Here is a 27,774-nt window from a genome sequence, read left to right on the forward strand (position 1 = left end):
CATTAGCCCTACCAGTCTTAATGTATGGAAGCGAAATCTGGACAATAAAACAAAAAGACAAACAAAGATTAACAATAGCAGAAATGAAGTTTATGAGAAAAATTGCAAAGTATACCCTATTTGATCACAAAAGAAACGAAAAAATTATGAAAGAATTAAACCAAGAACCAGTAATAGAAATAATTAAAAAATATAAACATAAATGGATGGAACACGTTCAAAGAATGAAAACAGAAAAATTATCAAAACAAGCCTTAAAGTACAAGCCATTAGGAAAAAGAAACCAGGACGTCCTCTTAAACGATTCAACGATGACTTCTAAGTCCGGAACAGACCATGCTGTGTCTAAATCCTTGATACGCATGATGATGATTATGATTTCATTTTAGTTAATATTTTAAATTAATTAATTTATTTTTAATTAATGAATGAATTTATTTTTTAATTAATAAGGGGGTACCTGGTAATAATGAAAATTTAAGAAGGGGTATGCGGATATCTGAAGTTTGAGAAACACTGGTCTAGAGAAAGATGTGGATGCTGTGTATTAGTAGATTAACGCTATGAATGTAGTCTGAATAATTATTGTGGGATTATTCTTGAAAGGAGGATAGGGTAATAGCATGATGTCAATAGAATTCACACATGTATTAACCCAGATGGTTCTAGCCACCTGGGTATCAGTCATGTTTGCACTTTAGTTTCAATTGGTCTTTTGGTTGTTCATCTATATGAGATTGGTGATAAAGGAAAACTGATACCCTTTAGCTATATGATGATATAAAAGAGATGAGGCCTTTTCTCTATCTCTCATGCTATCTATCTGTCTTTTCTTTCTCCTAATACTGTCTATCATGAGCAACCCTTTACTTTTTTCACCTCAATAAAGCTCAAAACCAATCTGAGTAATGCCTCCTCCCACAATGCATAGCATTACACATGTATAACATGTCTGTAAGGATATGTGCTTTGCATTATAGGATACTAAGGCAAGTGATGGGAAGTCATTAGCTTCTATATACGAGTTTCCCCAGTCCTGAAAATACTTCAGGTGCAAACTTTGTTTGAATGGAGGGGACAATGAGGTTGAGAGTGTTGGATCTGGTAACAGTGTCAGAAGATCTACGTATATCAGCATTGTATAGAAGTGGTCATTGATTACAGAGATGCAGTATTGGACTGTATATCCAGGGTCGGATGATAAACCAAGTAGGGGTTAAATGAATGAGTTGTGATATATAACAGGAGACGCCAAAAAATAAAACACTGTGGATAGAATATAAGGAATAATACAAAATACAGTCAAATTGTATGGTAGGAAGGCTAAATCTGATTATAAGAGAAAATTAGCCTAAGCACACCGAAGTAAACCAAAATAATTTTTTCGCTATGTAGCGAGTAACAAATAGAATGATTATGTAAGGATAACTAATCACTATCGGTTGTAGAGTATTGACAGAAGCAAAAGAAATCGTTGAGTTACTGAGCAATTACCTCGAAGGTGTATTACCCAGGTTGAGACTCTGCGGTCGCTGATATGACAGTGACGATTTTAGAATTGAAGCAGACGAACTGGATGTACTAAGATTTTTCAATACTCAGCATATTGAAAAATATCAATGTGAGTACAGCTTGTGCTACTATGTGAATGTGCAAGAGAATTAGCAGTGCCTTTGACAAAGTTGTTTAATATTAGTCTCGGTTCTGTCAAGTTTCTAAGGGAGTGGAAAGAGGATGAAATGGTCTCATTACATAAATGTGACTATAAAACAGAAGTAGCAAACTACAGATTAATGATTATCTGAGTAGTGGTGGTTAAAGTATTGGAAAAGTTGGGTGTGTATTTTTTGCTTGGAGAAGGAATGGGTAGAATGGATTACTAGAATTGGTTGAGTGCCCTGACAATGAATGTGTTTAATGAAATGAGATAGGAAAGGTTGGTCAATTGGTAGACTCTCTGCTACTAATGGCGCACGAAAACAGTAAAGCAAGTTTAAGAGCAGTTAGGTTGGATGGGGATCAGTCGTCCGATGCTGTTTGCACACTCTCCCTCGATGAGTGCCTGGACTCCTTGGAGGTGTCACATAATAATAATAATAATAATAATAATAGTGTGGATCTCTCACGATGAGTGTTCTGTCTCCATGGAGATACCGCATAATAAAAAAAAAATCAGCTAAAGTCTTTTTATTCTCCAATAATAATAATAATAATAATAATAATAATAATAATAATAATAATAACATTATTTCATTAATGTATGAATTTTGAATATTACTTTTGTAGCCATGATACTATTGTGCATGGAGTCCAGTACGTTTTGGCAAGGCTAATATTTATCTCTAGAGTTAATATTTTGATTGCATGAAGATATTTATTTTAATTTTTTCATGCCTGTATTGGCGTGATATACAGAGACTTATATTGGTATATTAATAATATTAACAATACCTCCTGCAAGTTTGCTGAGTACAAAATAATCGTTAACACGCGTCATTTATTTTTTAATTAAAATTACAAATTATTTTTTAATTACAACTACGCTTTTTTGTTGCATTTTGTGGTATGCGATTCTTGTTTTTGTTTATAAAATATGGTGGCGGTTGTTTTTGAAATGGATTAAATTGTTGTGTTGCTCTATGACTGACTCTTGAAAAGCAGATTGCTGTTTAAAAGTGTGTATTTATACTTATTGTTTTCTGTATATTTTATAATTAATGACAACACTGATTTCGCAAGTATAAAGTTAGTACTTACGTACTGTTATAAAGCTAAGTCTGTTAGTAATTAAAAACTTCATCAGTGTTGGTGTTCTTTGAAAATTTTGCCTGCTCTGACCAAATTTATTTACTATCTATCGCAAAGAAATATACAAATATATATCTGAAGAACCAAGTCTACAAATAAATGGCACGAATATCAACCATATTAAATATGTCACAGTATTATTTTTCTTGCAGATTTAGGGAAAAAAAAAAAAAAATATATATATATATATATATATATATATATAGAAATTTTAAATACAGAGTGCGAAACTTTAGGAATGAAAATCAATCTAAGGAAAACTAAAACGATGAAAAACTTGCAATAAACTTAGAAAATCACATACTTGAAAGCAATTTATATATCTTGGCAATCTCATTACTCACAACCTTGACAAAACAGAAACAGTAAAATAGACAATAAAGGATGGTCTAATATGAATAAGTTAACTAAAGTTTGGTAAAATAACAGCATTTCAAAAGGCCTTAAACTAAAACTCTATAAAGCCATCATCAAATACTTACAGCAAAGTATGGAGCCAAGACATGGAGACTCAATCCAAAAGGAATACAGAAAATCAGAGCATTCGAAATTAAATGCCTAAGAAAAATAAAAAAAAGACTCATTGGTCAGAACACAAAATAAATGAGCAAGTCAAACATGAATTAAATTATATAGAAGATATCAAAGCTATAATTCTTAAACAGCAATTAAGATGGTTTGGACACCTCCGGAGAACGTACTTTCGGAGATTATCGAATATAGTGTTGAATGGAATTATTGGAGGAAGTCGATCAAGAGGCAGACCAAAAAGAACTTGGCTACAGTCTTTTAAGGAAAGGTCACAATTATTGAACTTCAGAGAGATGACAGAAGTGTGTCCAAAGATAGAGCTAGATGGCAAAGATTTGTTCATAGGGTACCCGTCGTTGACAGATGAGGAAGATTCGCTGATACTGCTCCCCCCCCCCCAACATACAACTCTCTGATATCTGTCAGAAAGCCAGCTACCAATTCAATTTAATCCACTATCATGATATCCAAACCCATATGATGTTATGCTCCTAAATAAATCCAGTAGAAGTTTGCAGTTTTCCTTGACTAAATTGAATAATTTAGTCAAGGAAATTTGACTAAATTGCTATAATAAATTTGTTATGAAAATTATCAATTTTCATAACTAAAAATAAAGGTAATGATAATAGACAGAAACATTGAAAACATTAACTTTATCTTAAATGGAGAACCTATAGAGCAAGTAAAATATTTAGGTTATTTAGGCACAGTTTCTAGTGAAGATTGAAAATTAATTTTGGAAATAGACAACAGAATAAGCAAAGCTGGTATGGTGGGGAGTCATTTCAATAAATTTATATTATTATTATTACATGACACCTCCAAGGAGTCCAAAGACTCATCGAGGGAGGGCACCTACCCTACAACTCTTTAGTTCCCACCACTCAATCCACCGCTACAGCAAACCTCATCATTACACCTATGTCATCTACTGGCCACCACCATTAGTATTTTCTCAGACAATCACAAACATCCATGCCCAAGGCAGGATTCGAACCTAAAGCCTTTTGGCTGGAGAGCAGATATGCCAACGAGGCCGGCAATATTATATGGCTACCCACCATTATTATTTGAGAAATTTGGCAAAACACTAAACTAGCAGTATACAAGAAGTCCAAGCCAATTTTAATTATCAATCTGAGAGTTTGGTTAGAAATAAAACACTTGATCACCGTCAACCACAGATCTAAGAGTTCTGAGGAAGATTTCAGGAGTAAACAGATGCATCAATGGCAGTATCTTATTAAAAACAAGGAGATTAAGAATGATATTGATATTGTTAGCATTGAGGAATGTGTTTGCAGATCTAATTTCAGGGAGATTAGATCTGCATACACACACACTACAAATAAAATGGGAGATTAAAGGTTAGCAAAAACAAGTATTTTTGCCAGCCTTTTGGCCGAGTGGTTAGCATATCCGCTCTCGCCAAAAGGCTGTGGGTTCAAATCCCATTTTGGGCATAGATGTTTATGATTGCCTGTGAAAATACTAGTGGTGGTGGTCGGCATTAGATGGTGTTGGTGTAGATGATGAACGTAGTTGTAGTTGGTGGATTGAGTGGTGGAGATGAGTGTTTGGACTCCCTGGAGGTGTTGTGTAATAATAATAATAATAATTATTATTATTAAAAAAAATGGCTCCTCCACCAACTTAGACATCCACCCTCAGTATCCTTTGATACTCTGGTCCTCTACGCCCCCTACAGATGGGAAAAAGAGGCAGACCCAGAACTCCATATTGGAAATACATCAGCAATATTCCCCCTGTTTCCCCACCAACTCTCTACATCAAAGATCCGTCAATTAGCATATGACAGAGAAGCCTGGTTTTTCTTCACATCATAACAACCTCCAAGTCCTATCTTGGTGTACACAGACTACTTATTTGTTTTGATTTGTTTATTTATAATTGTAAAATTATAAATAAACGATCATGATGATGACTTCCAGGGAGTCCAAGGACTCTTCGAGGGAGAGCACCTGCTCTCCAGCTCTCCGTCTCCACCACTCCACTAACCGCAACTACCTTCATCTACACTACTGCCATCTACCACCGACCACCATCACTATAATAATAATAATAAGACTCCCTGGAGGTAATCATCATCATCATCATTTATTTATAATTTTACAATTATAAATAGGGAAACGAACCAAAACAAATAAGTAGTCTGTATACACTAAGATAGGACTTGGAGGTTGTTATGATGTGAAGAAAAACCAGGCTTTTCTGTCATATGCTAATTGACGGATCTTTGATGCAGAGAGTTGGTGGGGAAACAAGGAGAATATTACTGATGTATTTCCAATATGGAGTTCTGGGTCTGCCTCTTTTCCCCATCTGTATGGGGGCGTAGAGGACCAGAGTATCAAAGGATACAGAGGGTAGATGTCTGAGGGTAAGTTGTATACCACGAGTGAAGAAGAGGACACAATTTGGAGTAAAGTGGATGACAAACAATGTTAAACAGGAATTGCATGTGAAAAAGAGGCTATGGAAGAGATATAAGGAGACAGGTGAAGAGAAGATGCATGAAGAATATAAGACACAGGCCAGAAGAGTGAGTGGTAAGGAAAGTGAAACTGGAATATGAGAGGAGATTGGCCCTAAGATCCAAAGGAAATCCTAGGGAATTTTTTAGCTATGTGGCCAGTAGGAGGAGAAATGACTGTGGAAGAATGATATTGTGGGATAAAAATGGGAATAGAGCGACTGATGCAGAGGACATAGTGGAATTGTTCAATGAACACTTTATTGGAGTATTTCATCCTGGAGGAGTCAGTTTTAATGCTAGAGGGATAGGGCTGGTTCGAGGTTTAGAGGTACAGGAGGAGAGTGTGTTTCAGATACTGAGTACTCTGGATGTCAGTAAAGCTTTGGGACTGGATGGTATTTCACCACGAGTTTGGAGAGAATGTGCTAGGGAACTGACAGTGCCTTTAACCTGGCTTTTCAATGAAAATCTGACTGCTGGAAAGGTGCCCATGGAATGGAAGGAAGGTAAGATAGTGCCATTGCATAAGGGTGGTAACAGACTGGAAGTGTCTAATTATGGGCCAGTCTGTGTGAATCAGTAGTTGTTAAGATCTTGGAGAAAGTAGTGAGGGACCGTATACAGCATTGGGCAGATGAGGGTAATATTATCTGTGAGAATCAACATGGATTTGTGAAAGGGCGCTCTTGTTTTAGCAATATGTTAGCCTTTTATAATAAAGTTACAAGAACGTTAGATGAGGGAAAGGCATATACTGCAATTTTCTTAGACTTAGCAAAGGCATTTGACAGGGTACCACATGATAAGCTGATATTTAAGTTGACACATGGGTCTGGATGTCAGATTGATCAACTGGATTCAGGATTGGCTGTCTGATAGGTATCAGAGAGTTGTGTATGGTGGGACATTTTCAAGGAGGCAGAGGGTTATAAGTGGGGGTCCCACAGGGCTCAGTACTGGGACCTATACTGTTTAACCTTTATATCAATGACATTGCCAGTGGATTGCAAGGGGATATTCCGTTGTTTGCAGATGATGCGAAGCTGGGAAGGATTATTAGTAATAGTGCAGATGTAGTAGTCCTGCAAGAGGATTTGAATAAGCTAGATAGATGGGCAAATGAATGGGGGTGTCAGTTTAATGCAGCAAAATGTAAGGTCTTGAGGTTTGGGAAACATCGATGGGATGCTGCATGCTCTATAGGATGAGTTATACTGGAGGAAGTAAGGGAGACGAGATCTGGGGTTGATGATTGATAGAAACCTGAAATTTAGGGGACATATTGCAAAGGTGGTGAAGGCAACACAGAGGATTACTGCAGTTATGAGAAGGACACTGACCTGCAGAGATAAAAGGGTTATCATTCCATTGTATAAGTCTCTGATTAGACCACACTTAGACTATTGTTCTCAGATTTGGTCCCCAGGATTTGAAGGGGATAAATTAACTGTGGAAAGGATACAAAGACAGATGATAAAGATGGTTTCAGGACTGTACAATGTCAGTTATGAGGATCGGCTGAGGAAATGTGGACTGCAGAGTTTGGTGGATAGAAGAAGGAGAGGTGATATGATTGAGACTTTTAAACTGTTGAGAGGTGGTTACAGGGTTGACACTGGGAAGTTCTCTCACAAGAGGCCATCCCTGGAAGTTACAAAAGGAAACTGTGAGTAAGAGGGTGTGGAGTGGTTTCTTTGCATGGAGGGTGGTTGAACCATGGAATGCATTGCCTGATGGAGTGGTGAGAGCGAGAATGGTCAATGAGTTTAAGGAGTGGTATGATAGACTTTGTGTTTCTTAAGGGGGACCTCCCCTCGATGAATCTTGACAGACTTTATGTTCTTAGGAAGGACCTCCTACGATGAGTCTTTTGACTCCATGGAGACCTGATAATAATAATAATAATAATAATTTTTGTCAGGATGGCAGGAAAAGACCAAGAGGAAGGTCTGGGTAGACTGATATGGTAATTAGTGGTGCTTTAGAAGACAGAAGTATAATATCTTATATTAGTTCTGCAGTAATAGATTAATTACCAAATATAGTGTTGAATGGAATTATTGGAGGAAGATGATCAAGAGGCAGACCAAAAAGAACTTGGCTACAGTCTTTTAAGGAAAGGTCACAATTATTGAACTTCAGAGAGATGACAGAAGAGAGATGACTACATCATCTGCTGTTAGCCAAGTCTCATTAATGCTTATGACTCTTGGTGAGTTTGCACTAACCAATGCCAAAAACTCTTCTCTCTTGTTCCTGATTCTTCCGGCATTAGTTATAAAAACTGCAGCATCCCTTTAGGCCCCCCTACTGTCTTTACTTTCTAAATTGACATCCCTATTCAATATTTTTGCTGAGACTAGATTCTGCATTTGTTGGTCATTCTCACATTAACTCTCCTCATAGGTACCTTCACACACATTCACCTGCATCTACCCTAATTGATGACGTTTTCCTGAATTTGCACTTCAGCATGCTCGGTGAACAAAGCTCTCTCACTTTCTAACACCAGAACCATGTATATGCAGTCTGTCAGCATTATACAAATCCTTCTTTCCATGAAACTCAGACCATAAGTTTACAAATTCTACATCATTCCTTCTGCACAACCTACAAATTGATTCATCTGCAATCAGCCTCCTCCTAAATTCGCCTCTGTCATAGTGTAGCAAGAGACTTATAATCTTCACCTTCTCACCTCTCAGATCATTACTCCCAACCAAGACAATTAGTTTTTTTCACTTTATCTTTTTGCATATGGATGGCATAATATCATTAATTTTTGCACCTGGGAAACATGATTTTGTTATACTTTCATTAAGTTACTTCTATGTTCATAATTTTTTTCCTTATCTTGTTTTTCTTGTTTATTCATGTGATTTCCATTTTTACTATGGACAACCTGCCTCTTTCTCTTCTCAGCCCTGCTAATATCTTGCTTCTGCAACCTTTCAATTTTGCACTTTGTCCTTGAAGGATAACATGCAAGTGCGCTATTTCCTTATTTAGGTTTATTTCATTCTTCTGTATTTCAATAATAATATTAATTCTGACATTAACATTTTCCATTTTACCATCTATACTGTCTATTCTACTAACATTCGTTTTGTTCTCGTTGCCTAATTGGCACTTGCTGTTGAAACACCTAATATCCACTTGTTAACTGGTTTCACTCTCCTTCCATAAATTCTTTAAATTTCACAATGAATACATCTTCCACACACTGCACTGTACAAAATCATGTAAATTCAAATCACCCAACAATGATGTCTTTGTTGCCATTGTTTTACCATGCATTGGCACCATACTGACCATATCATATTTAAACAAAAAAATTATGTTTACTTACAAACTAAATAACTCAGTCAGTCACATATCTAAAATAAAAACTACAATGAATTAACCTAATATTATTAACTAAAACATGAAAAAATGACTTATCTTTTGGCAGCACTAATAACAACACAGCACTCACAATGTGTCCTCTTGTAGGCAATCATGGATCCCAAATTTTAAGATCTTAGTGGGTGATCAAAATTAAGTGTCAACATTTAAGGGCTTGTGGAGTGCTATCCAATGATCCAAATGCTGTAAAACTTTGCAGAAATACATTGTGTATCATGCTGAAGCAATATCTGAGGAAAAAAAAAAGTAGTTCAAAAATTCACCACCACAGGCATTGTAAACATCAAATGCATGGAATTTGAACACTTGCATGTTATCACACAATTTGGCAGGTGTCAAGAAGGTTTAAAAAGATGGACATGGGATTTTTCCCTTCATTCTGGTTGTTAATATCATTCACAATGATGGCAATCACCTTGCCCTCATGTGCTTTGCTCGTGAAGTTGTACTACTTAAAAAAGTGTAATGCTGTTGCTGCACTCCACAAATTTCATTGCCTGAACCAATGTCAACAAGGTCCACCATCTCCATGTGTTCTGAGACAATTGATTAGTCATTTTGAAGAAACAGGATCATTGGAAGTTAGGCCTGGCTGAGGTCACAAACCAGTCAGTTCACAAATGAATGAAGTTGCTTCTGCCATTACACAAGTAATGCCTTACACAACTGTGGAAAATTCTATGGAAAATTCTGCATTTCTACTCATTCAAGATAACCATGACACAGGAGCTGTGTCTGCAGGACTTTGAAAGTCGACTGACATTCCTTGCTCAAGTGGAGTTGGGTGCTGCTTAGTTGTGGATGATTTTGTGGGGAGATGAGGCTGACTTTCACCTGAAAGAAGCTGTGAATACCCACAATTGCCAGGTATGGGCTATGCAAAATCTGCATGCAATCCAAAAAATTCCTTTGCATTCACCTAAGGTTACTGTCTGGTGCAGGTTTACAGCTTTGCTTACATTGGACACCATTCTTCTTTGAGGACATTTGCTAGTCGGGTCCTGTAACCTGTCAGCTACTGCTAAGAGGCAATAACATAATATAATAAACAATTTTGTTGTGTCACAGCTACATCTATGCATGAATTCAGTCATTTTCATACAGGATTGGGGGGAGGGCGGCATGCACACACATATCGCTCAATCTATACTGAAGATTCTTTGAGAACATTTTACAGAAGCCAGAGTAATCAGTCATGTATTTCCCACTGCATGGCTGCCTTGTTCACCTGATCTGACCCCCCCTGTGACTTCTTGCTCTTGAGATTTCTCAAAAAGGGTTTATCGGGATCATCCTGATAGCTTGCCACCACTGAAAGGTAGCATGTGCACAACATCTGTCCTGACCAGCTGAGTTCTGCTTTTGAGCATTCTGTGCAGAGGATGCACAGAGTACTCAACGGTGCTGGATTTTGGAACTACCTTTTTATCTCATATATCACTTCTGCATGATGCACAATGTATTCCTGCCAAGTTTTGCGTTATTTGGATCACTGGGTGGCACTTTAATTAAATACTTTAATTTTGATCACTGTATACATCTAGTTGCATTAAACTAATAATCCCATTTCTTTGCCCTGTCCAGTTGATTCTGGAGGGCCACCACATCAGCACTATTACTAATAACCCTTCCTGGCTTCACATCATCTGCAGAACAACTGAATATCTTACTTAAATTTGCTAATAATGTCATTGACATTAAGGTTAAACAGTAGTCCCAGTACTGAGTTCTGTGGTACTACCACACTTGTGACCGTCTGCTTCCTTGACACTGCTCCACCATGCACAATTCACTGCAATTTATCAGCAACAGTCTACAATCCAGTTCACTAACCTGATATCTAAACCCATATATTATAACTTTCTTGAAGGGCTCACTCTAGTGAGTACGGGAATGGCAAACCCGAGGTACCTGATGCTGGACCATGCCTTACTTCGTGTAATGTATGTCTGTTATATTATCTGTAGACTGGTCCCTATCTTCTTTCTTTATACTTCCTCTCTTCTTCTTGTTCCTTTCCCCAATGCTATTAGAGTAATTCGAGGGCTAGGGGGTGAATGTTTTCTATTTACTTTATTTTCTACCTTTAGTAGTGAGAGGAGTAGCCTATTTTAAGCAGTGGGAGTCTGCTGCTCTCCCAGGTTTGAAACCATACCATAATGGTTTCCTGAGGAAGGCAATGAGAAACCACCTCAGTATTATTTCCAAGAAATATGGTGAACTCAGCAAATTTAGTTTCCACAACTGGCAAAAATGGGGTCTATCGGCAAACGATGGATGTCATACCCAGCAGAAGAAGAAATGAGGCTTCTCAGGTCGTTAACCTACTAAATCCTCAAATGGACAATGAGGATGGAATCCCAAGTATTGAGGAAAATGGGAAGAAAATAAGACATCCAAGAGAGAATGAGATAGAAACTATACATGTTGCAACTTGGAATGTAAGAACAATGTTAAGAGCTGGTAAATTAGAGAACTTGAAGAAAGAAATGGAGAGGAATAAATTGGATGTTGTTGATCTAAGTGAAGTCAGATGGAAAGATATAGGAGATTTTGAAAGTGATGGTTATAGAATTATATATTCCTGTAGAACACGGGGGGGGGGGGATGGAGTAGCATTTGTTTTGAATGAAAAGGTTAAAAAATTCAGTAGAAAAAAAAAAAAAATTATTATTATTATTCCTGACACCTCCAAGGAGTCCGAAGACTCATCGCAGGAGGACACCTACAACTGTCTCAACCACTACACCGAACCTCTACTACAAATCATCTCCATCAACACCATCTACCGCACACCACCACCACAACTAGTATTTTTTGTCTGTAAATTGCGTGTTCTGAAGGGCCGATTTGTCTGTATGCGGGATGAAAAACCCGAGTTTCCGGGAGAAAAAACCCTGCTACCTCCGTATGAGATTGGCTAACTCACCTTCGATTGAAATCGTCCAGATAAAGATTCCTCCCTTCGCGACGAGAATCGAACTTAGGCCTATTTCAATCGAAGGGCGCAATGTACCATCGTTCTTCCAATTGCACTATGGAGGTGCAATAAATAATATATATATATATATATATATAATATATAAAAGTGACAGGGTGATTATGATTAAACTGAAAGTAAAGCCTGTGGACATAATGATTATACAGATATATATGCCCACAAGTGACCATGATGAAAATGAAGTAGAAGAGATATATAATCAAATAGAAGAGATAATGGAAGAAGACAGAACTAAAAGGTGTACCATCTGGATGGGAGACTGGAATGCTGTGGTAGGTGAAAAGGTAGAGAAGGGAATAACAGGAAGATATGGCCTTGGAAAAAGGAATGAGAGAGGTGAAAGACTTATAGAGTTTTGTAAAAGACACAAACTAATCATTGGTAATACTTGGTTTAAACTTCCAAAGAGTAGAAGATATACATGGAAAATGCCAGGTGATATCGCAAGATACCAGATTGATTATTGTTAATACAAAACGGGTACAGAAACAGTTTAAAAAGGATATCAACATATCCAGGAGTTGATATTGACTCAGACCATAATTTGCTTGTTATGGAATTAAGAATATGATATAAGAAAATAAACAAAGGTAAAAGCAAGAAAAGGTGGAACCTAGAAAAACTCAAAGGAGATGCAGGTAGGAAATTCAGAGAAGAACTGGAAAATAAAATAAGAAACAAAGAGAATATATCTGAAGAAACTATGGATGTTAATGCAAAATGAAATCAACTGAAAAACTTGATTTATGAAACAGCAGCTGAAGAGATAGGTTTTGTGGAAGGGAAAATAATTAAAAAGCCATGGATTACAAATGAAATGATAAGAAAAATGGAAGAAAGAAGAAGATGGAAAAATGTAAACACTGAAGAGGGAAGAAGAAAATACAAAAGTATTAAATAATGAACTGAGAAGAGAAACTGATAAAGCAAGAGAGGAATGGTTTAAAACAGAATGTAAAGAAATTGAAGAAATGGAAAAAAAGGGGGCGATATGATAAACTGTTCGAAAAAGCAAAAGAAATTAAAATATTAAAAAAAGCATAAGAAATCTGCCATTAGAAGATAAGCAAGGAAAACTGATTTATGATATTGAAATACAGGGTAAAAGATGGAAGGAATACATCGCAATTAAGGAATTAAAAAGTGGAAAGATGGAAGGAGTGGATGGAATACCTAGTGAAATCCTAAAACAACTGGAGAACAAAGGTATAACAGAAACATGGAAGCTCTGCAACCTCATTTACAAAACAGGAGTATGGCCTAAAGATTTCACAGAGAGTATTCTTATACCAATTGAAAAGAAAAGCAATCCTGCTAAGTGCAGTGACTACAGAACTATAAGCATACTCTCACATGCCTCCAAAGTACTGCTAAGAATATTAAATCAAAGATTGTATAATAGAGTGGAGTATTTTCTGGGGGATGATCAGTTTGGATTTAGAAAAGACAGAGGAACCAGAGATGCAATTGGAGTAATGAGGACTATATGAAAGGAATATAGAAGTAAATAAAGAAGTTTATATTTGTTTCATCGACCTTGAAAAAGCATTTGACATGGTGAAATGGGAAAATCTTATGGAAATATTACACAAAATAGGTTTAGATTGGAGAGACTGAAGGTTAATAGCTGAATTATATATGAACCAGACCGCCATAATAAAGACAAAAGTAGGAAAAACTAAAAAATGTGTGATTGGCAGAGGTGTAAGACAGGGATGCTGCCTGTCACCAACACTCTTCAATATATTTGCAGAAGAAACAATAAAAGAAGCATTTTATGAAGAGGAAAGAGGAATCACCATTGGAGTAAGAACAATACAAAATATTAGATTTGCAGATGATCAAGCAATATTAGCTAATACCGAAGATGAACTACAGCACCTAATGCAAACATTTGAAAATATATGCAAGAAATATGGTATGAAAATTAACGCAAAGAAAACAAAAGTGATGAGAGTCTCCAAGAAACCAGGAAGTATCAAGGTGATGATGAACGGAGAAAGTGTAAAGCAAGTGAGACAATACAAATACCTAGGTAGTATAATACAAGAAAATGGAAAATGTGACATGGAAATAAAAGAAAGAATTAACAAAGGAAAATATGCCTTTTATAGCAAGAAAAATTTGTTTATTAATAAAATGAATAAAAATCTAAAGAAAAGACTTATTAAGTGCTATATTTGGAGTGTAACCTTATATGGGTCAGAAACATGGACAATTAGGAAGAAAGAAGTTGCAGGCATTTGAAATGTGGTTATGGAGAAGAATGGAGAAAATAAAGTGGACTGAAAAAATCACCAATGAAGAAGTATTACAAAGAGTTGAAGAAGAAAGGAATTTACTAAAGACCATAAGAAGAAGAAAGCATAACTGGATAGGATATGTATTAAGAGGAGACAGCCTACTGAAAAGAATGATAGAAGGGAAAATTGAAGGAAAGCGACCAAGAGGAAGAAGACAACTAACGATGCTTGATGATATAATGGGAACAAGAAGATATCAGGAAATGAAGGAGGAAGCAAGAGACAGAGGAAATTGGGGGAAGAGAATCTGCTGAGTTATACCATTGGACCTGTCAAGAGACAGAACACTAACTAATGATGATGATGATGATATTATAACTTATATATCAACTTAGCATGTGGTACCTTGTCAAATGCCTTTGCAAAATCCAAAAATATGGCAGTATACACCTATCCATCATCAGCAGTTGTTGTTACTTTATTATAATTGGCAAGTAAATGCAAATTACTGAACAAGAATCCTCCTAAACAAATCCATGCTGACCCTTACAGATAATATTACATTACCTGCCAAATGCTGTATGTGATCTGTCACTAATTTCTCCAAAATCTTAGCAACTAGAGCAAAAAAATTGAAACTTGTTTACAGTTTGACATCTCTATTCTACTACCACAATTATGCATTGGCACTATCTTATTCTCTCCAATCTTTGGGCACCTTTTCCATAGACAGACTTTTTTTTTTTTTTGAAAATTAGGTCAGTGGAGCTGTTAGTTCCTTAACATATTCTCCTAAAACACATGGAAAAAACACACAATATAAATTATCCACACTCATTTATGAATAAACCAGGCAAAACTCCCTCTCAATCTATATCAAATATCCTAATAATTTATTATATCAAAACTTATCTTTTTTTTTCTGCCCCTGTGGCTACTCATGAGCATATATGCAAAAGAATTTTTCAGTACATGAAAGGAGAGAGAGAACAGGAGAGTATCCTGAAAATTATATAAGAGTGTGGTAGCAAGAGCATAATTATTATTATTCCGTCAACTCCAAGGAGTCGACAGACTCATCGAGGAAGGCCCTAACATCATGTCAAGAACAACTATTCGTCTTTCACACAGTATCTATCATGCCTCTCCTTAAACTCATTCATGGTCATAGCACCCAAAACAGACTCTGGCAGCTTACTCCACTCATTTACCACTCTCCAAGTAAAGAACCTAGCTCTAACACCCCTGTTAACCACATTTTTGCCCAGCTTCCATGAATGGCCCCTAGTCCTCCCACCACCAGCCCTATTCTCAAAAATATCTTCTGGATTAATCTTATAGAAACCCTTCAGTAATTTGAATGTCTCAAACATATCACCCCTTTTCTGCCTGTCAACCAATTTTTGCAACCCACAAATCTTCAATCTGTTCTCATAAGGTTAATTCCACAGACCTGCCACCATCTTGGTCACTTGTCTCTGGATCCTCTCCACCTCCTCCCAATCAAGAAGAAACCCTGGCGCCCATATCTGGGCACAGTAGTCCAGATGGGGTCTTATCAAGGCTCGATATAGAGGAACAATAACCTGCTTGTTAAGTATTTTTCAGTAACCAAGTGATTTGATGAGCTGTTTTAGCCACTTTTGCAATGTGCCCCCCTAAACTTCAACTTCCTATCCACCAACACTCCCAAATCCTTGGCCTCATCATTCTCCTGGAGTACGGTTCCACCAATGTGATATACTGCTGCTTATCTTTTCACTCCAAAATACATAACATTACACTTTGCCACATTAAATTGACATCCATTTTCCTTAGCCCAGTCCTCCAAACTATCCAAATCATCCTGCAAAATTTTGACATCCTGTGCACTCACAATTGCTCTACCCAACTTTGCATCATCAGCAAACAAGTGAACACTTCCTCTCAGATCCTTTCCTATATCGTTAATAAACAAATTGAAAAGTAGAGGTCCAAGAACAGTACCCTGCGGCACACCACTAGTCACAAGCCGTCTTTTGGACTCCACTCCTGAATAAACCACTCTCTGGTATCTCTCCTTCAACCACTCTCCTATCCATCTCACCAACCCAATATCCATCCCCATCTGCTCCAGTTTACTGATTAGAGTTCCATGTGGTATCCTATCAAAGGCCTTGGCAAAGTCCGGTAGAATCACTGAAAACCCATTACCCTTATACAGTTCAGTCGTTACTGTGTTATAAAACATGAGCAAATTACTGAGGCATGATCTAGCATATAATGACTTGTTTGGATAGTCGTGAATGCCTGGAAGGTTTCCAGAGGCAGTTTTGAGTGCTTTATCAGTGAATGAGGAGAGGTATGGTAGGCATTGTGTAAGTAAAGTTTGCTGGCTTCCCACAGTTTGTCTTTAGACTAGAAATTCATGTGCTGTAATAATAGTAGTCATCATCATGTTTTTGTACATATCCTATCTTTTGAACTGTTTAGTGATGTACACTGAAGACAGTTGCAAAATGATGGCCAAAAATTCTGTGTAGTAATTAATTTTTTTTATGTAAGAAAATCTTTCTTCAGTATTTAAACAACAAATCACACAATAACTACAGTAATTAACTTTAATGAAAGTACATGTACAGCAATCCCTCAATTAATGTGCCCCCGATTAGTGTGTTTTCACACAAAAATTAGTGCGTCATTTTTTTTCTATACCCAAATTCGATTAGTGCAGCTCAAAAATTTGATTAGTGCACCTATATACAACTTCAAAATAAATATTACAGATTTTGAACATTTTCTATCTATACATTTTTATGGCTAACTATTTTAAAAAAATCACTCACCAGGATGAAATACTTTAGTTACCAATTTAAAACATTTTAAAAGTTTTAGCATACTACACTATTTTCATGTGTACACTATGTTCCAGATTTACTGCCACAAATTTTGCTGATCATAACTTGTGCCTACTTTGCAACTGTTTTCCTTACTTTTTTTATTTTCAAGTATTTTCCCAATCTTTCATCACAAGTAAAAGAATAAGTGAGCAGAAAAGTGGAAGTGTAAAAAAGATTCGAAAAGTAATCTTGTTGAAAGAAAAACTTGAAATAATAAAGAAAAATGAACAAGGCGAGTCCAGAGCAAAGATAGGACAAGAACACAAAAATGGGTGAATCAACTATAAGAGCAATTTAAAGCTAGGCTGCTGAATGCAAAGAGAAATGTAAGGCTGCTTCAAGTTCATCATGCATGCACTCAAAATCAGAGTATTATAATGATTGAATTAGAGAGACGTCTTTCTACATGGATCGAAGATTGTAACCGAAATCACATTCCGTTAAGCACCGACCTTATTAAATCAAAAGCACCTTTTGATTTAATAAGCTGTTTGCAACCTTGAAAGAAAGGGCTATCAATGATGGAAAAGAAGAATTCCACACTAGTCGTTTGAGGTTTCAAAAAGAGAAATAGCCCACATAATGTTTAATCACAGGCAAAACTGCAAGCACAGATAAGAAGGTGGCCACAAATTATCCAGAGATTTTTGAAGAAAATTGTGGAAGAAAGTGGCTATTGTGACCAACGAATATTTAATGTCGATGAAACCGGCCTATTTTGGAAGCAAATGCCTTCCAAGACTTTTCTGGCCAAATTAGAGAAATCTTAGCCTGGTTAGAAAGTCGCAAAGTCGAATGAAATTACTGCTAGCAATATGTGAGCTGTTAGGAAGTACATTCTTACATAGTGTGCAAAAGATTTTGAGTGATTCTGACCTGCTAATTTTAGATGTACAGTGAGAAGATCCTGAAGAATATAAAGAAAATTTAATCACTGACAAGCCCAAAGAGATTTCAAAGAAACAATTTGAAAACATTTTTCGTACAATTGAAGTGTTTAAGCAGCAATGCGTAGAGGCTAACCCTAATGAAGAGAGAAGCAGTAAAATTTGCAGAAGTAATAGAAGAGGCAATAGGACCATACTGTCAGTTGTATGAAAAAAAAAAAAAAAGAAACGGAATGCCTGCCAAACTACGTTAGCTCAGTTCTTTGTTAAGAAGTAGAATAATAAATATATATTCAGTATATATATTTTATTTTGTTTTATTGTCTTTCAGCTTCATGGTTTTCCTTTAACTAGGTCCTGAGATGTATTCTAATTCTTTTATGAAAAAAAAATTAAGGGTCAAAAAAGAAATTTGAGGAACGAATTATACTTTTCCCCATAGGTTATTATATTCGATTAGTGCATTTTCAATTAATGCGCATGTTTTAAAGAATGCATTAGGTGCATTAATCGAGGGATTGCTGTATTTTGTACTATTTTGTACTGTATTTTGTATTGAAAGAGGAGAGGGCACATGGGAGGAAGGAATTGGATTTTATGCGGTTATTAAGGGACAACTATCTGTGGCAGCATGTAGTGGAAAATACCAGGGCTGGATGTTGATAGTGCATGGGAGGTGGTTAAGAAGTGTTTGCAGGAGGCAATGGTTGACTTTATACCAAGAATCCGAATAATAAATCAAGTAGGGGTTGAATGGATGAATAACACTATTAAGCTTGAGCTGCAAAAAAAGAAACAATTGTGGAGGGAATTTTAAGGAGAAAGGTGACCAGCAGGTGCAGGAACAGTATAAAGCTCAGACCAGGATGGTAACAAGGGTGGTAAGAAAAGCAAAAGCGGATTACAAAAGAAAATTGGCCATGCAGGCTAAAGAGAATCCCAAATAGTTTTTTTCAATATGTTACAAGTAAAAGGAAAAATGTTCATGGTAGAATGATCTTAAAAAATGCTGAGGGTAGGGAGGTAACCGAATCAGTCGATATAGTGGAATTACTGAGCGAGCACTTTGCAAGAGTATATCTATCATCCAGGTGGTGACATTGCAGGAATGGAAGAACCAACAGCTTATACTGGAATTGTGATGAATGAAGTAGAGGTAACTAGTCTATTACAGAACCTCAATGTCAATACATCTGTGGGATTGGATTGTATACCAGCTCGTGTCATACGTGAAGCGGCTAAAGAATTGTCAGTGCCCTTGACCATTTTGTTTAATTTGAGCCTCGGGTCTGGGTCAGTCCCAAGGGGGTGAAAAGAGGGGGAAAATAGTTCCTCTGCATAAAGGTGGTTCCAAGGCTGCTGTTGAAATTACTGGCCAATCAGCATAACAGGAATCATTATCAAGGTCTTGGAGAAAATAGTCAAGAGGAAAATACAAGATTGGATAGAAGAAAATGGGATACTGTATCAGGGACAGCATGGTTTTGTGAAGGGTAGGTCATGCCTCAGTAACTTGCTCACGTATTATAACACAGTGACGGCTGGACTGCATAAGGGTAATGGGTTTACAGTGATTCTACTGGACCTTGCTAAGGCCTTTGACAGGATACCACATGGAATTCTAATCAGTAAATTGCAGCATATGGGGATGGGGATGGATGTAGGGTTGGCGAGATGGATAGGAGGGTGGTTGACGGAGAGATATCAGAAAGGTTTATTCAGGAGTAGAGTCCACGAGACGGCCTGTGACTAGTGGTGTGCCACAAGGATCTGTTCTTGGACCACTGCTGTTTAATTTGTTCATTAATGATATAGGAAAGGATCTGAGAGGAACAGTTCATTTGTTTGCGGATGATGCAAAGTTGGGTAGGGCAATAGTAAATGCAGATGACGTCAAAATTTTGCAAGATGATTTGGATAGATTGGAGGTCTGGGCTAAGGAGAATGGATGTCAATTTAATGTGGCAAAATGTAAGGTTATACATTTTGGGGTGAAAAGATTAGCAGTAGTTTACTACATTGGTGGAACTGTACTACAGGAAATTGATGAGGCACGAGATTTAGGAGTGTTGGTGGATAAGGAGTTGAAGTTTAGGGGGCACATTGCAAAAGTGGCCAAATCAGCTCATCAAATCACTTGGTTGCTGAAGAATACGTTGACAAGCAGAGACAAGCAGGTTATTTTCGTCTATATCGAGCCTTGATAAGACCCCATCTCGACTACTGTGCCCAGATTTGGTCACCTAGGTTTCTTCTTGATGGGGAGGAGGTGGAGAGGATCCAGAGGCGAGTGACCAAGATGATAGCAGGTCTGTGGAATGAATCTTATGAGAACAGGTTGAGGATTTGTGGGTTGCAAAAATTGGTTGATAGGCAGAGGAGGGGAGATATGATTGAGACATTCAAATTACTGAAGGGTTTCTATAAGATTAATCCAGAAGATATTTTTGAGAACAGGGCTGGTTGTGGGAAGACATCCATGGAAACTGGGCAAAAGTGTGGTTAGTAAAGGTATTAGAGCTGGGTTCTTTACTTTTAGAGTGGTGAATGAGTGGAATGCGCTCCCAGAGTCTGTGGTGGATGCTATGACAGTGAATGAGTTTAAGGCAAGGTATGATAGATACTGTATGAATGTCGAATAGTTGTGATGAATATGATTTGGGGCCTCCCTCGATGAGTCTAATGACTCCCTGGAGTTGCCCGTAATAATAATAATAATAATAATAATAAAAATAACAGTACATCATCGGTGTGTAGAAACAAGCAAATCAAAGGACAGGAATACAAATTCAGGTACGTACAACAGTTGGTTTACCAATTAAAAACAGTTGCTACAAGCTAGAAATTAATATATTATTATAAATATATTAATTATTATTAATATATTAATATGTATATATTATTATTATTATTACATCCTCCTTAGAGTCGACAGACTCATCGTGGGAGGTTCATTCAGCTGACAACATATTTATCATATAGAATCTTAAAATCCTTTAACACTACTTGCATTAACAACACACTCTGGTAATGCGTTCCATTCACTGACAATTCTCCATGTAAAAAATCTACTCCTCGCACCCCTCTTCACTCTTCACTACACTTATACATAACTTTCAGGAATGACCTCTATTTCTTCCCTTCTCACCTTCTACTCTTTTTATGATCTCCTCTAGATTAATCTGATAACATCCTCTCACTAACTTAAATGTCTCTATCAATTCCACCTCCTCTCTTCCTCCCATCCACTAAACTCTGCAATCCACATTTCTTCAGCCTCTCTTCATAGCCAGCATTTCAAACCCCTGATATTCTTAGTCACTTGTCTCTGGACTCTCTCCAATGTCTCCACATCACATTGAAAACCAGGTGACCAGATCTGAGCACAATAGTCCAAGTGTGGTCTGACCAGTGTCTTATACAGTGGCACAACCACTTCCTTATCCTTACATGTTAGAGTACTTCTTATTATAGCAGCACTATGATGTGCAGCCTTTGCAACACTAGCAGTATGCCCTCTGAACTTCAGTCTACTGTCAGCCATTCACTCCCAAATCTCTAATCTCATCCACTTCCTGATATAGTAAACAGCTTTATATTTCTGCACCCCAAAATGCAACACCTTACAATTATTGACATTAAAACTATAACCCCACTCTTTTGTCCAAGTCAAAAGTCTATTCAAATCTTCCTGAAGAAATTTAACATCAGCAGTGTTACTTATAATTCTTCCCAACTTTGCATCATCAGCAAATAACTGAAGATCCCCAGTCAGTCCACATGATATATCGTTTACAAACAAGTTAAAAAGCAGGGGCCCAAGAACAGAACCCTGGGGCATGCCACTGGTCACCCTTCTTTTTTGAGACAGTGCTCCATCATACACAACCTGCTGGTATCGTTCAGAGAGCTAATCTCTGATCCATCTAATCAATATGCTATCTATTCCCATCCCTTGCAGCTTGTACACCAACTTATCATGTGGTAGTCTATCAAACTCTTTTGCAAATTGTAAGAATATCACTGTATCTGATTCTCCCTTATCTAACACACTTGTCATAAAACGCAAGTAAATTACTGAAACAGGACCTACCCTCTACAAATCCATGCTGACCATCATAAAGAATGCAATGCTTCACCAACCCAATTTCTGTATTCTATTCCTTACCAATCTCTCCAACACCTTGACCACAACTGCAGTTATACAGACTGACCTATAATTAGAGACTTCTGTCTTAGAACCATAACCCAACCATTCTTGTGGAGTGGTACTATTTTGCCTTCTTTCCACTCCTTAGGAACCCTACCCACTTCAAGACTTTTATTAAATAACCAGGTCAAAGGCATAGCCAACTGTGGTGCACATTCCTTAAGTATACGTGGTGATATGTCATCCATTCCCACACCTTATTCACATCTAACCCAACCAACATCTGATACACCTCTGTTTCTTTCACTTCCAATTCTCCTAATACTTGCCTCTCTTCTATATATTGCACTGGATCATTTACACGAGTATAATATGTGCTGATAAAGTGCTCATTCAATAATTCCATTATATCCTTTGCAGCTGTTGGTCTGTTGCCATGACTATCTGCCATAATTATTCTTCCTCTTGCTTGCCATGTTATTATTATTTGACACCTCCAGGAAGTCCAAAGACTCATCGATGGATATTATTATTATATTAGAGTTATGATCTTGGATTGCTTACAGTCCTAATTATAATTAAAAATCTCAAGAATATGGATGGCACATATTCTACCCACTTAACCTTATGGTCTAAGAGTTAATTATAATTAGGACTGTAAGCAATCCAGGATTATAACTCTGACATTTTTGTTAAATTATGGATTACGCCACTACTTTGTTGTATTAAACTATCAATATGAATTTGTTCTCTGACGATGTTATAAATGGAATATAGCTTTGATGTAGTTTTTTTTTTTTTTTTTTTTCACTAGAGGTCAAGCCAGTAGAATAATGATTGATTCAAATCATATTCACTTTGGTTTACTGTTAGAAATGTAATGTAGCTTGTCTTTGTATGTGTGTGTGTATACTCCAGATGATGACCTTAATATGAAGGTCAAAACATCAGAAAATTAAAATAATTATTCCTAACATGGTTGTAGTTGCCATAATTTTACTGCAAAGGAATTATTTTCCTTCTTCTTATTCCTTCCAACCTCTTTTACCTTTTCTGTGTCAAGGATTTTCTATTCACTTAACTGCTACTGTATCGAGGATAAGGTGGTTAGCCCAATGCCTCATGGTGTGCCCTATGTCTTCAGATGTGTGTGTGTGTGTTTACTGACCGGTTTGGCAGAGTTTCCATGTGAAAAAAAAAACCTTTACCTCCATATGAGATCGGTTAACTCACCTTTAGTTGAGACCAGATAAAAGTTCCTCACATCACTGACGGGAATTGAACCCATGTCTTTCTAACCAAAGGGCATCGTGTATACTGACTGAGCTATGGAGGCTCTCAAAAAGGAATTAATTAATATTAATTATCATGTATATATTAATTTACATTAATATATTAATTTCTAGCTCACAACAACCATTTTTAATTGGTAAATTGATTGTTGTATGTACCTTGTATTGTTCTTTGATTTGCTTGTTTCTACACACTGATGATGTACTGTTATTTTCAGTATGAAATATCTGTACCTTCATTAAAGTTAATTACTGTGATTATTGTGTAATTTGTTGTTTATAGTTATTATGTCACAAGCACCTTTAAAGATTTCCAGTATTTATACATTATATTTGTTTATTTTATCATAAATTATTAGCACATTAAATGTTTCCATAAATTTCTTTTTATGTTTTTTGCAAATTTTTCTGAAGTTTTTTTTTCCTCCATAGAAAAATTTATCCAGTTTTATATTATTCACAACCAAAGATGGATGAAAAGTGTTCTTTTTGGAAAGCATTTGCATCCCTCTGTGCACAGAATAAGTTATGTGCATTGCGAGGCATACGAAGATATCTGAAAAATGGCATATTAGATTATCCATTGGAATATCTTAGATTGGAATATTGGCCACCTTTTTTGGAAGCACTTGCAGCGAATAGAAGCTTAAGGTATATTGCCTTAAGGAATAATTTTGTTCTCTCACCAAGCCTTTTAGAAATGAATGGTATGAATGTACATTAATGTTATTAGTTACAACTCCTGTCCACGGCATTTATTAACCACCTTACCGGCCATTAAAGATCAAATACGCATCCTCAAAAGCTTCGTATCCATCATCAATTTCAACGTAATATCAATTTTATTACAATTTTAATATGCACTTCGCATCCATAGTAATGTGGACGTATATGTATGTCCTGGCCGGTAGCGTGGTTAAATTGAATAAATTATCACTTTATGCTTGCAGAATAGCTGGTAAAAGAATTCACATATGAAATTTTTAAACTGTTAGGACTTGTTCATACCTTTAAAATTTAAACTTTTTAATTTTGCACAAGCTTAGTTTGCCTGGTTTCCAGTGATTTAAAAAAAAAAAAAAAAAAAAAAAATTGGTTGTCTCATTTTCAGAAATGAGACAAAAGATATCTAAGAGTGAGTAACCAGTGACTAAGGCAATGTTGGGATTTTGGAATAGTGTTTATGAGGAGTAGTTGAAGAAGTATAAATGCAGAGTGTGGGAGAGCAGGCAGAAAAGAGGGTAATATGATAAATATTTAAGTTGGGGATGGGATTTTACCAGTAATATGAAAAGGATGATTCATAAAGTAAAAGGAGAGAGAGGTTGAATGAGAAAGAAGGGAGGAAGAATTAGGTTTTTTAAATGACAACTGGTGTGAGTGGAATGCATTGTGAATACAGAATTTATGAATGATTTTATAGTATAGCATGAGAGATATGTTAGTGGTCGAGTGGGATTTTCTGTGATGATTATTTATACCATGGAGGTTCTGTTAAAAATAATGTGTCATTGAATAATCTGCAGGATATGATAAACAAGATTTTATTCATTTCATTACTTTTCTCTTATTAGCAGTTTTCTTCCAAGCTGTTAGTGAGGCTATTATGACCTGCTCATTGCATTTGGCTATTATAATGTCTCTCACCCTGGTCTTAGATGTGATTAGGGTGAGAATTATTGTGCTTTCTATCTTGAATAATGTGTTATTCAAGATAATATGATGGACACAGGACCATCATGATGATCCATGATGGACCTGTGTTTTCAGTCTTGGTTTCTCCTTTACTATAGGTTGCAAAGATGCTAAGTGTCTTCTCTATCCTGAGCTGATCTCCATTTCCTTTCTGTTGACTTCGATATAGGATCCTCTCATCTCTTAGGTGGTCCACCAGATTTTCTTTTTTATGTGTGTCTGGGATGTACCAGTCTGTTGTTCTTGAGATCTGTTGTTTTTCATTTATGCTATGTGTCCATTTTATTTTATTATTATTATTTTTTATACTTAGCTTCTACCACAGCTTTAAACCTAGATTGTTTCCTTATTTCAGCATGTCTTATATGATCTTTGCCTATTTCATAGACTCTTCTTTCTATGCCTTTTTTGGATTGTTATTAGGCTTTGTTCTTCCTCTTTTGTTGTGTTCCATATCTCACTGCCATATCTATTTTTTGATTTGTGATAGTGTCTTTTATATGGTTAAAAGCTTTCCAAGCAGAATTTTTGCATATATTTATTTCATCTGATATATCATTGTCCATTTTGATTGTACTAAATAAATGTAGCTTGTAATTTCATTTTGCAGTCATGACAGTATTCATTTTCCCATTCACCTTGTCTTGTTAGGATGTATTTGTAATCCTGCCGTGCAGGTTCAAAAATATTTCTAGTTCAGATAGTTAATGAGATATCAGAACCACATCATCAGCAAATAGGATTCTTTCCATCTATATCAAATCTCCATTCAGGTTTGTGTTTTTTTTTTATAGTTGCTGTGAAGAGATTGGGGGAGATTACACTCCTTGTCTTGCTCCTCTCCTGAGAGATTATTATTATTATTATTCGTGACACTTCCAAGGAGTCCGAAGGCTCATTGCGGGAGGACACCTACTGTACAGCTCTCCTCCACCACTACACCGAACCTCTACTACCAATCATCTACATCAACGCCATCTGCTGCCCACCACCACACTAGTATTTTTTGTCTTTAAATTGCATGTGTGTTCTGAAGGGCTGATTTGTCTGTGTGCGAGATGAAAAACCCGAGTTTCTGGGAGAAAAAAAAAAACCCTGCCTACCTCCATATGAAATTGGCTAACTCACCTTCAATTGAAAAAGTTCATATAAAGATTCCTCCCGTCATGACGAGAATCGAACTTAGGCCTTTTCTAATTGAAGGGTGCAACATACCGTTGTTCTTTCAATTGCGCTACTAAGGTGCTATTGGAAGATATTTCAAGGAGTTTATTAAAAAAACCTAATCTCTACATCACTACCGGTATATATGTTTTGAATTAGCCTGATATATGGTTGTTCAATGCCTTGATATTTTAGTGCCTAGAAAATTACATCATGTTCTACTGTGTTGAATGCTTTTTTGAAATAGATAAATAGCAGACAAAGTGGAAGATGATGTTTTCTGCATTTTTCAGTTAGTGGGTATATTATATGATCTCGCTTACTCTTTGCTGTTATTTTCATATAGTTGTTTTTGATTCTATTTATTATGGTTCTTGTGAATATTTTATAGAGGTTGGACAGGATGTTGGTCTGTAGTTATCAATATTCTCTTTTTCTCCCTTTATAGATGAGTATGGTTTTAGATGATTTCCAATCCTCAAGTATTCTACATTCATCTAGGTGCCAAGTGAACTTGTTTAAGTCTTGGCTCTAGGTGAGTCACAAGGGAGTAGAATGAGAAGAAAATATTTCCATTGCATAAAGGAAGCTCCAAGACTGAGGTAGCAAATTACTTACCAATCTGCATCTCAAGAATGGTGGTCATGATATTGGGGAAGTTAGTGAAAGAAAAAAAAAATCTTGGAATTGGTGGATAATAATGGAATACTGTATGGGGGGGGATAGCATGGATTTGTGAAGGGTAGGTCATTTCACTGTATATTTTATATAAAGTGACATCTGTGTTGAATGAAAGTAATGGCTATTCATGACTTATTTTTCACGGTATTAACAACACCACAAACACTTTTAACAACAAAGATGTTTTATTAACGCTTATATTTCACTGATTTTCAACTCAGCATCATCAGAGCACAACACACATGTAAACGCGACAGTGAGTGATTGAAACAATATAATTGCAAAAGACAAAAGATCTAAAGTCCTATTTTTGGCGCCCTCTAACGAAAAAAAAAAAAAAAAAAAAAAACAGCAGTTATCCAGGAGTTTTTCTTAGGATAATCGTCTCCCAAATTTTTGGCAAATTAATGCAACCATATTTGTTAAGGTTGGGAGAATTCTTCAAAGCCATTGCTGACTCAAAAAAATAATCTTTCAGATCTATAACGACTCCTAAATAGCACATTCATTTTCCTCCATCTAATCCTGTGTGAAGGAG

At 36.4% G+C, this 27,774-nt stretch overlaps 1 protein-coding gene across 1 annotated transcript in view; it reads left to right on the forward strand.

The window, feature by feature from the left end:
- The first annotated feature begins 2,607 nt into the window (after window positions 1-2,607).
- LOC150096275 (centrosomal protein of 78 kDa-like) overlaps window positions 2,608-27,774 on the forward strand; it is a 249,593-nt gene continuing 224,426 nt past the window's right edge. Inside the window, exons 1-2 of the mRNA XM_090409311.1 lie at window positions 2,608-2,675; window positions 24,129-24,403. Coding sequence (XP_090265437.1) covers window positions 24,166-24,403 — 238 coding nt within the window. The 5' untranslated portion in view covers window positions 2,608-2,675; window positions 24,129-24,165. The remainder of the gene's footprint in view (window positions 2,676-24,128; window positions 24,404-27,774) is intronic.

Source organism: Typopeltis vanoorti, chromosome 19, assembly GCF_054136105.1.
Source record: "Typopeltis vanoorti isolate ZY-2024b chromosome 19, IOZ_Tvanoo_1.0, whole genome shotgun sequence".
NCBI classification, from domain to species: Eukaryota; Metazoa; Arthropoda; class Arachnida; order Uropygi; family Thelyphonidae; genus Typopeltis; species Typopeltis vanoorti.